Raw genomic sequence first — 11,917 nt, 5'->3', positions numbered from 1 at the left:
CACTGCCCGTTTAAAAAAACGGGTCGGGTTCCGGTTGGCCCGTATAAAAAAACGGGTCGGGTTCGGGTTGACCCATTAGCTCGATTAACTATTTAGAAATTATTTTTTTATCTTTTGTTTTTGTTTTTACCGTTTCTATTTTACATGATTCGTTATAATAATGTTAGCTTTCACAAATTATATTATTTATTTGTCACACTTATATTTATCATTAAACATGTTATCAATAACCCGCTTAAAATCCAACAAATCGATTATACATCATCAACTTGTATGACTCGTTTAAAAATATGGGTTAAACGGGTTGGGTTCAGATTGACCCGAATTTATATGGGTCAGGTTAGGGTTGAAATCTTTAACCCGAATAATAATATGGGTCGGGTTCGGGTTGAACATTTCAACCCACCAACCCGCCAAACCATAACCCGCCAACCGATCAACCCGACACGATTGAAACCCCTAGGCATGCGTTCTCACCGGTCCACATTAGGGATCCAGTTGTCGAACCTGTTTTTGACGACACAACGCTTACGGAGTTAATGGATCCCCACACAATTATCGACTTAAAAATGATCTTCTCATCCATATTACAGCTCATGATCTACCGTACCTCGAGGAAGAAGACAATGTGTAGGATTTTTTTTTTTTGTTCGTTTGTTTTGAATTATGTATTTTTATTTTAAGGTAATGAAATTTATTTTTTGTATAACATTTGACTATATTTAAATAAAAAAATAAAAAAAAAAAGTTTATGGCTAGAGTGGGCGTCGCCACCACTTAGTAGTTAATGGGTACTTGCTTCACTTTTTAAGTTAGCAAGTGATGATTGGTCAGAGGTAGGGTACTTACCCTAAAATGTCATTCCTCCCGTCACCTCATTTAACTATAAACCTGATAAGCAATTTCAGTTTTTTTATCTCTCATAGTTCGTTATTGGGTTGACTTTATTCTATTGCGATTTTAGGCTATACGGTATGGGGGTCGGCCCCGGCCCGTCGCGGGTCGGCGACGGTCCAAACACCGTGCCGCCCCCATACGTCGCCGTCCCCAACGTCCCTTTTCGGACGATCTCGACGAAGCAAAAAGGTGTGGGCCCCCATATGACCGTTTGAACATTAATAAAAAAAAAATAAATAATAACGGCTACTTTTCAAATATACACCCATTTCAATACCATTTTTATAAATACTCACACCCTTAACCCCTTTTTTCACCACTTTTCACCCAATACCACCCCATCTCTCTCACATTTTATAAACCACTCATCTCTTTTTATAAAAAGTCTTCATATTTTGCATCATTTTTTACCCGCTTCCACACCATTTCTCGCTAAAAAAATATCATGGCTTCACCCGTTTCTTCAATTTCCTCAATTTCATCAATGTCTTCATCGTCTTCGTCCGAGTGGTATTCATCATCTTCGGAAGAGGATGTTATTATGCACAACATGATTATGAACGCGGCTCAAGTGTTCATGTCGGCCGCTGAAGGGTCGTCCCAACCGCTAACCAGACGAGCAAAATATAATCGAGACCAAGAAGGTATTTTAATTTTTTTTGTATGTTTTAAAATGTATGTTTTTTTTGTATGTTTTAAAATGTATGTTTTAATTAGTTTCATTTATTTTTTGTTCTAAATTTATAGCCGGCCACGCGTCTACTGGAAATTCTGTTCCAGTTAGTGACCAAGAACAAGATTTGAACGCCTTCGCTCTACGTAACGAGTTCACACATCACAACCTACAAGCGGACTTGGTGGAGCATATTTGGAACAACGCTGGAAACGAACCCGCCCACCACATGGAAGACGACGACTAGTAGCTTATTTTAGTATGTTAGACTACATGGTATGGTGATGGACCATCCTTGGAGGATGATCCGCCACGTAGGCGCCACATCATAGTCCTTCCAAGGATGGATCATCCTCCAAAACTAGGGGGCATGGGAGGATGGTCCTAGTCATCATCCTCCACCACTTTTATATATATATTTTTTTTTTAAATCTCCATCTTTTTTTAAACATTTAACAAATAAAGTAATAAAATATTTTAATTAATATTATAAAACATTACATAAACATAAAAAAAAAAAATTAAACTTAAAAAAAAATAAACTAAAAAAAACATAAACTTAAAAACCTAAAGTTAAAAAAAAAACGTACAAATATCCTAAAAGTTTTATCATATAAATTTTTGATATCATAAAAAAAAAACCTATAGATCAAGATATCATATAAATTTTTGATATCATAAAAAAAAAACCTATAGATCAAGATATCATATAAATTTTTGATTTTTTTTTTTTGAAAGTCCAACCAAAGTTTTATTCAATGCTTCTGGGTAACTAAACAATTAACCAGAGAGTTCACCAAGAAACCATACACCAATTATAACATTCATACACCAAGAGCATACAGATCGAAATTGCACCAGTTGACCCATGCTAAATTCTCCAGCTTCACACGACTTTTTAACCACATGTAACCAAGCATCTTAATCTCTTCTTTCATTCTGCTTACGTTTGGGTGCTTTCCGTTAAAAACCGCGTCATTACGGCTCCTCCAAATGACCCAAATAGCTGCTTGAGTCACCATAGATACCGCTTTTTTCCATCTCTCCGAACCTCTGTTCCTTTTGTGAATGTTGGCCAGATCTGATAATTCCAAAATAAAAATAGATCTGATCCTGCACCATCTAGAAATAAACTCCCAGATTTGATCCGCAACTCGGCAGGAGCCGAAAAGGTGCAAAGCTGATTCATCTTCCTCATCGCACATTCTACAGCGGCTATTCGTCACCACCACATTTCTTCTAGTGAGGGCCATGGTGGTGGGCACTTTATCCTGAATAAGTCTCCATACTAAAAAGTTCACCTTTATAGGCGACCAATTGTTCCATTCGAACTCCAACCTGAGATCAGAAAAAACATTGTGCTGTAACTTATTTCGCACACTATTTACCGAGAATATCCCCGAATCCTCCAACTTCCACACCCACCTATCCGCTCCAAGCCCAAACTCGAACCCCATAACCGCAACTGAGAGACTGTCAAGTTCATCCGTTTCAGCTACACTTGTCGGTAATCTGACCCACGAGTAAAATAGCTCCCTTCCGGCATCCCCCTCAATGACCCGATCCCTAATAAGAGCATTCTTGTTCGTCTCAAGCTGAAAAATCAGCGGGTATTTCTCGCAAAGCGGTACATCGAACAACCACCTCTCTTTCCAGAATAACATCTGTTTCTCGGAACCCGGATACCCTTTAAACATAAGTTCCAGATTGATACCCATAGCCTCGAAATCATCCGACAATTTTTTTATTTGTTTCCATGGCCCGGCAAGAGACAACTTTGCTGGAATAAAGCTCCAAGACCGTGAGTTATTATGTATTGCCCACACCACTCTCTTCCACAAGCTACCCCTATCCATCTTGAATCTCCACCACCACTTCGACAACATGGATAAGTTTGCCACTCTAAGAGACCCGAACCCCCCCCCCCCCCCCCCAAAAAAAATCCTTAGGGGTCATCATGCTATTCCACGCCACCCACTTCATTTTATCCTTCTCCGGAATGGACCCCCAAAGAAAGTCCCTACGAAGCTTTTCTAGTCTCTTAATGACGCCCATTGGAGCCTTGTATAACGAGAAATAATACGTGGGGAGAGCATTGAGGACGGCCCGAACTAGTGTGATACGCCCCCCAAAGGAGAGAGTACTAGCCTTCCAAAGCGATAACCTCCTTTTGAAAACCTCCAACACCGGATCCCAATTTTTAATCAAATTCATATTTGCTCCCACTTGAAGACCCAAGTATTTAAACGGTAGCGCTCCTTTCGTACACCCCATCATATTTGACATCAATTGAACATGGGTATCCTCCACCCCCACCCCGTAAAGACTACTTTTTTTTAGATTTACCTTTAGGCCCGAGGTAAGAAAAAAACATCTTAGGAGGCGTTTCAAGTTCACCAAGTTGTTGAAAGACCACTCACCCACAAAGACAACATCGTCAGCATATAAGAAATGAGATAACGGAGACCCATTAGGCGAAAGAGACAAACCTTTGAACGCCCCGATTTCGCATGCTTTCTTCATAACCCCGGTCAAAGCCTCCATGGCTAGGACAAATAGAAACGGAGAAAGCGGGTCGCCTTGTCTCAAACCCCTCGAGCAAGCATTTTGATAAAAGATGTTAGCAATAGAGTTGACTTCTGTTTATGATGGAATTTGAAGTTCATGGTCAATCTTGTAAGTTTGGTCAACAAACATGCCCATAAAAGTTACGGCATGCAGACCGATTTTGTATTTTACCCTAAGTTTGAATAATATGCCTTGCCGTAACGAATGTGAATCCCGTTGAAAAATATTATTTTTACGTATGACTTGGCACGTGCCTTAATTGTCTTATAAAAAGCTAGTAAATTTTAATTTATATAGTTCATGGCCTCAAGTGCAACACTGATTTAACTTTGCACGAAATCTGTCTCCAATTACAACTTTTTCCTATTTTTTTAACGGCGAATTTCTTTTAATCCATGTTCTTCGTGAGATTTAAACCCAATACATGTTTCTCCTTGAAAAGCTGTAATGTTTCATTACAACTTTTTTCTATATTATATTTATTAGGTTAGCATCCTGTGTATTACACGGATAGCATATATAATATGAAAAAAATTGTTTATACTTCATAATTATGCAACTTAAAATGATAATTAATCAACACATACCGATAATTATACAACTAATGCTATAATTATGTACATACATAATTAAATAACTTATAAAAGTTATTACACAACTTATATGATAATTACGCACATACATAATTACGCATGTTGTACGCAAAACACGACAACTACTTTTTTTTAAGTTGAATTTTTAATGTATATCAAGACTATACTTAAATGAAATATTTTTTTTTCTAAATAATGGAAAACATGTTACTAATAATTGTAACAAAAATTTAAAAAATAATATAAATATTGATTTGTTAGTTAAAGGGTGTGGGGGCATGGCTTGGGTCATCATTCGACACGTAGACCCATTAATTGATTGTTACGCCGCCCCCTTGCCTCATTCACCATGGTTGGCATGGATTAAACCATGACAACCATGGGTATTCTTTCCTTTTTCATTATTTCTTTTTCCTTTTCACAAAAATAAATTAAAGTAAGAGAATAGTGGTTTGAGTCATGACCACACCCTTAAGGTAGTGGTTTTGGATGATAGATTAGAAGTGGGTTACGCTGATATAGAGGGTCATAGTGACTATGAGAGTCATGAGTCATGAGTCATGACCACACCTATAATAAATAAATTTCTAGTTTTTTTATCATAAATAATCAAATAGAGTAAGAAAGAATATGGAGTTGACAAGTTGCAAAATGTTCAGTAGATATTCTAGGAATAATGAACCAGGTGTACTCCTATTCTTATTTATTAGTATAGAGATTTATATAACAAAATTATCCTATATATTAATAAATGAAGGTAATAAACAGTAAATTATAATATAATTAAATATTATATATAGTTTTTTTTATAGTTTTATTATCTTAATATTATAACACTTGTTATCTTCTTTACTTTTTAAATCTGATAAGCTTGGTGTTAATCGGTACTTGTATTGAAAATACCGGTTTGTTATCGGTACACGAAGGTAAAAACCAACACCGACCTGGTACATAAAACGCCAAAAGTCGGTACCGGATTGAGTTTGATAATCTTTTAGTTCGAGAAATTTGGTACTGCTACCTAGTACCATTTGCTCATCCCTGATCACTGGTACCGTACGAACACCAACGGTATTGTACAATTGTTTTTTAGTTTCAGGGGTAGGGATGAGCTCGGTGCCAACTAATACCGAATCGGTATTGGTACCGAAAATACTGGTTATGGTATCGGTATATGAAGGTAAAAACCGGTAGTGAACCGGTACCAGAAACGTCAAACGTCAGTACCGAACTGGTACTTAGAATCTTTCGGTTCAGGAAATTCGGTACCGGTACCCGTTATTATTTGCTCATCTCTGACTACGGGCTTCTACCGAACAACATCATTACCATACAACTTTTTTAGTTGATTTTCTTTCGGTTATTTTTTAGTGCTTTTTTTTCTAGATTTTCCTTTTATTCTTGTCTGCGATTCCATATGCAACGCGCTCGTAGTGATTTCAAACACATATAAACATAGACTAAATAACAAAATAAGTTCGCCGTATAGTTTTTATAACTATTTAAATAAGTTTGACGTTTGACAATTGTAATTAATAACATCTCTATTTAAATAATGTTCTCATTGGTACGTTAATAAAATCACAATCGTGAATCTTAAAGAATTGAAGTTCATTATTTATGGTGATTATTTTGTACCTTTTATGAATAGATACTAACGTTTTAGGATGGAATGAGTGCTCCTCAAATGAGAAGTGCACAATCGTAAATCTTAAAGAATTGAAGTTCATTATTTATGGTGATTATCTTGTACCTTTTATGAATAGATACTAACATTTTAGGGTGGAATGAGTGCTCCTCAAATGAGAAGTGGTAATTTTTTTCTTTAGCCAATAATGTTATGTTAACTTCACACATCACTCTCTATTTTACATTCAATCACTAGGGGTGCTCAAACACATAGAGAGTGATAAACAATTTATTTTAAAAAAATAAAAAATAAAAAATGTGTGATTGGTTGAAGGGGTTGGGGCCCACCATTAACCCCTCTCTCTACTCTCTCTCTTCTCTTCCACATTCGGTGAGGGTGTACGGTATGGTTCGGTGAACCCTTAGCGGTGAACGGTCGTCGGCAAAATTTCAGTGAGCGGGGAGTGGGTAATTCGGTGTATACTCACCGATGCGGGAAGAGGAGGGAAGGAAGAGAGGGGGGGGGGGTTTAATGGTTGGTATCAACCTCTTTCAACCAATCACATTTTTTTTAATTCTTTACCACTCTCTAGGTGCTTGAACCATTACCAGTGATTGAGTGCAAAATGGGGAGTGTAATAAGGACTTGACATGGCATGATATTATTGGTTAGAGAATAACTCAAACACCCTAAAGTGATTGAACCATACCCTCCACCCTGAGTATTAACCCGAAACCCATTCAATCACCCACTCAAACAAGGGGTGGCGGTGCTATACCCGATCGGCAAACCCCTTCATCGCATCACTTACCGAGAGCGCTTCTTCCATCCTTAAGAGCAATTAGTTTCATAGGGTGAAAGAGATTTTACGATAGCGTCAATTCACGAGAGTTTCACAAACCGAATTCTGATCAAGACCCGACCGAAATTCAATCGAGCATCCACCTATATTTGAGAAGGAAGAAGAAACGAATGTAACTTTAAATTTATACTTTTTGAACATATGTATTTTTAAACAATTTAGCTTGGTAGTATGAGAATTCTAAATGATTGTTTCACAAATTAATTAATTCCCTATTCACCGTCAAATTGAAAAACACCTACTTATGGCAAACTTCTCATTGGTTTCAAAAGCCACCAAAATATTTGCACTTGTGGGACCCAAAGTTCTTTCCATAAATAGAAACAACCCTCTCATAGTCACACCCACCATTATCACCCAATCCCACTCTAACCCTTTCTCTATAAGGAAACCAATCATTCAAACCCCCAATCATGAATCACTCATCTTCCCATATCCACAACACCTCCACACAAAAACAACATAAACACACTACCAAAAGACTAACCGAAGATCAGGTGAGATTGCTCGAGTCCAATTTTGACTCGAGCAAAAAACTTGAGCCTGAGCGAAAACAACAACTTTCGCACCAGCTCGGTATCCCTCCCAGACAAATAGTTATCTGGTATCAAAACAAACGGGCCCGTTGGAAAAATCAAAGCCTGGAGCATGACTACTCCAGGCTTCAACTCCAATTAGAGGCCACGTTAGTTGAGACCAAACGCCTTCAAAAAGAAGTTGAGAAACTCCGAACAGAGCTTAACAAAGTACAAGCACAACAAGTGCAACAAGCACGACACCATAAGTATTATAACAACAACCATCGACCTCCCATGGATTATTCAAACTTTGTATGTGGCGAGGAAGTTGGGAGTTCATCGATAAGCTTAGAAGACAACGTGAACAATCTATATCATTATGGTGACCAAGTTTTCGAAGTAGAGGAGATGTATGCTGCTTCGTGTATGATGGGTTATGATCTTAGACTTGATGGGTCGGAAAGAAACTCATTTTAGATATACTAGTCATGGTTTACACTTTACCAAGTCGACTACAAGCATTTTAATTATCCCTTTAATAGTTGCATTATATGTAACGATCTTACAACATTCGTGTTAAGTTGAACCCATCATCGTGCGTTTTGTGTAAATGTGTGTGCTACTACTTTTTTTACAGTTTCATAATTTTGTAAAATGTTTAAATTTACCTAATACTATACATTCATGGGAACTATTAAGCAAACATTTATGTGGTCTTCACTCTTTATTGTTGGTGTTCCTAGTTGGTGGTCAAACGTTTGGTGACAACCATGTCTTGAAAGCCATCATGGATGGGAGTATGGGACCAAAGAGTGCAATGCTTTTGTTTTGGAGGGTTGGGACTTGGTTTAGTATTTAGATAAATAATAATAATAATAATAATAATAATAATAATAAAATAATAATAATAATAATAATAATAATAATAATAATAATAATAATAATAATAATAATAAACAAAAAAACTGGGCTTTACAGCTAAAAAAAGGGTTTGTAAATTTAGCTATCGTCTATTTATTTATAAGAAAATAAATCTATACTCCCCTTGCAAAATGATAGTAAGAGAAAAAAAAGGATTAATCATAATTTGAATTTAAATTCCGACGCAAAACGAGTGTAAAAACGAAAACGTAATTAACATGTAATGATTCATGAAATTGTGATTTTATCTTGGTTAATGAATTAAAACGGGGAAAAATTGTTCCATGTGGGGTTGGATTAATGTTATGGCTTAAGGGAATGTCTTTGAATCTGTTATGATACTAGTTAATGAACTATATTATGAATTTTGTGTTGAAATTGTGAATCGGAATTATATTGGGTAAGGATTTAACTAGTCAACAAGTAGAGCCATGGCATAGAACAAGTGTGGGGAGGTTCACGGTTTACACACTTGTTCTAGCGTATTATTAGCTGAGTGGGACTAACTTGAGGTGTTTACTTGTTTGTGTGTGATTGTAGATGGTTAAATCACGCCGAGGAAAAGAAAAAGAAACCGCACCACAGGAGGATGTAGCGGTTGGGTCGAAGAGGGCGAGAAGAGGTACCGGAGTTGAGATTCGGGAAACCGCTATGGATGATTTTGTTCAAGCTCCACGGGGACACGGTGATGTTCCCTACCGTCCTACGTGGAGAGATGGTCCTCTGTATAAGCAAGAAGCAGCGTATCAGGCTTAACTCTTCTATGAAAAGATGGGTGATACGCACTCTATCAGATCAAATACTTGCTTTGGAAGCGCATTCATAGACCCGATCTTAGGGCGTTGGGACTGTATGAAAAATTCGTTGAACTCGGTTGGGAAGAAGTTTTGGAGTTTCGGGGTAATGAGAGTGGAGAATTTTATCTTGAAAGCGTTATGGAATGGTTAAGTACACTGACGAAGAATGATGGAAGTAATCCGCCAAGAACGGTCACACTGACGGGGAAGGTTAACGGGAAGCCGACAACAATGTCGTTGGCTTCATTGAGTCAGATTGCTAAATTTGATTCTAAGGTGGATGGTTTCTATACGTTTATCAAAGAAGATGATTATTTTAATGATTAGAAGAAGATAGTAGGTGAAAATGTGGTGTATTCGGAGCTATTTTTGTTGGAGAAAGAGGTTGCAATGAAGCGGGACAACCTCAAGCCGCTGGTGAGGGTTCTATTGAGTTTGGTAGTTTCGAATGTGGCTCCACGGATGGGAGATATGATGGGTGTTCGAAAGTGGGAATTGGTGGTTCTTTATGCCCTCATGACTGGGCAGGTTCATTTGTCGTTTCAGCAGCTGGTGATGCTACATAGATGGCAAAGTCGAAACAAAAGACAGAAGAAATTAATTCCTCACGCTCGTTTGATTAGTGCTTTTCTCCGTGAACAAGGGTAGTGCCGATTTCTGCAATTCCCTTGAAAAGCCACATGCCACTTGGTCAATTGCTGAAATGTGCACGGGTGATAGAATAACACATGTGAAGACAAAACTATGGCACAAAATCAAGTTTAGAGATGGTGCTAAGTTGAAAGTGTTGCAGTGGGGGAAGCAACCACCAAGTCAAGGCGAAATGGATGATTTGGATTCTAGTGATGAGGAGGTATTGCGGTTGAGGCGAGAAGCGGGTTTTCAAGTAGGTTAAGGTGGAAGTAGGCAGCATGAGGGGCCAAGGCAGTCGGATTACTCCTGGGGAGTGTTCGACGATGATATGCAGGCGAGGGTGCATAGTAGCCAGCCGCAAGAATATGCTGGCTGGGAGACATGGCAACAATCTTTGTATGATCAGAATTCAAGGTTAGAGATCAGCAGAGAGAGACAGCATGAGGAAATGATGGGATTTCTACGTCGTGCTGACCGTGCACGTCACATCAGTGGTGAAATGGAACTGAATATGAGGGCGTATGATGAAAACCAGACGCGACACTATCACAATTATTACAATGGAGTCCCATATTGTGAGAATCCACCTCATGTCGATTTCAGTCAGTTGCCGCCATATAAGCCAGGTATGCCCCGTCTTCGATGCCCCAAGTTCATGGATCGATGTGGTTGCCAAGAGAATATTCGGAGCCGCATTTTCAAAGCTCTTACCCATATCGACCACAACCATATGATTACCCGGCTAGGCAAAGTCAACAACATGCAGCTCAGTCATCTTCATCCCAATCGCAGCAACATCCGCAAGGAGGTTTGGCGGACATTTTCGACATGAGCTCGTTTTACGAGCATTTAGGTGGATATTATGGTGGACCACCGGGTCCATCATATCAGTGAGCACTCCCTGACTCGTTCAGGTCCATGTGCTCTCTCCTTTATGAACAATTAACTGCTTCTTTTTATTTTTGTTTCATGTTTTGTGTTTGGTGGTGTTTAAACTCTATTTGTCGTGTTATGGGATGTGTTTCATTTTGTTTGTTTTGTGATGAGTTAGCCGCTCATTTAGGATAGTTGGTTTGTTTGTTTTCCCGGGCTTATATTTTAAAAGCACCATATATTGGGGACAATGTATCCCAAGTGTGGTGATGTGGGAGCCCGGGAAGGGATTTGTGGATAAAGCTTGAAGAGATTGAAATGTGATTGAAATCGATGAAATTTGGTAAAAATTGAAAATTTTGAAAATTCTTAAAATTTTTCATCGCCTTAAAGAAGCTAATTGGATACGAAAACCTAAAGTTTCAATAACTAATAGGCTTCCTACCGGTAGTAGACTAGATTAGTCCCTTGTCATGGTTGTCCCTTTAAGTTTCATGAGAGTAGGTTTGACAAGTGTTTTATAGGAAATGAGTTGAAAAGAGATGTCTATCTAGGGGTAACATGTTTTAATTGCATATGCTACATGTCATCAGCCTTTTTACTTTTTTTGGTGAGATTTTGAGCCTGTAGACGGATAGGATACATTATATGATGAATTCATTTGTTGAGTGCAGGCTACGTGTTATTCTGTGTTAGAACTTGTGTGATTCGATGCATGCTGAGACTGTGGGTTTGACATGTGCACATATATGATAAAGGCATTAGGATTTTCCTGTTACACCCTTTTGTGTTTATGTTATTCACCTATTTCCCTTAGTAGCCCTGTTGAGCCTAACTACATTTTGTTTGTTCGCCCAATGTTTATTGTGAAAAACCGACCGTGATGATATTATTATGAAAAAAATGAAGAAAAAGAAAAAACAGAAAAATATGTGGAAAAAAATGAAAAAGA

General features: G+C 38.0%; 2 protein-coding genes across 2 annotated transcripts; one reads left to right on the top strand and one right to left on the bottom strand.

Annotated features, from left to right (window-relative positions):
- Positions 1-2,394: 2,394 nt before the first annotated feature.
- Positions 2,395-3,426, bottom strand: LOC118482710. The gene has a single exon (XM_035978336.1). The coding sequence runs from the start codon at positions 3,424-3,426 to the stop codon at positions 2,395-2,397; it is 1,032 nt and encodes a 343-aa protein (XP_035834229.1).
- Positions 3,427-7,588: 4,162 nt separating this feature from the next.
- Positions 7,589-8,358, top strand: LOC110882581 (homeobox-leucine zipper protein ATHB-52). Its single transcript, XM_022130565.2, has one exon. The coding sequence runs from the start codon at positions 7,637-7,639 to the stop codon at positions 8,216-8,218; it is 582 nt and encodes a 193-aa protein (XP_021986257.1). The 5' UTR covers positions 7,589-7,636; the 3' UTR covers positions 8,219-8,358.
- The last annotated feature ends 3,559 nt before the right edge of the window (positions 8,359-11,917 follow it).

This window comes from Helianthus annuus, chromosome 10 (assembly GCF_002127325.2).
Source record: "Helianthus annuus cultivar XRQ/B chromosome 10, HanXRQr2.0-SUNRISE, whole genome shotgun sequence".
NCBI classification, from domain to species: Eukaryota; Viridiplantae; Streptophyta; class Magnoliopsida; order Asterales; family Asteraceae; genus Helianthus; species Helianthus annuus.
This window is presented reverse-complemented; position numbering and strand designations above follow the sequence as displayed.

What these genes read in the sequence shown, in the direction of transcription:
- LOC118482710 (XM_035978336.1), bottom strand. Translation starts at nt 3,426, where the DNA reads ATGGATAGGGGTAGCTTGTGGAAGAGAGTGGTGTGGGCAATACATAAT.
- LOC110882581 (XM_022130565.2), top strand. Translation starts at nt 7,637, where the DNA reads ATGAATCACTCATCTTCCCATATCCACAACACCTCCACACAAAAACAA.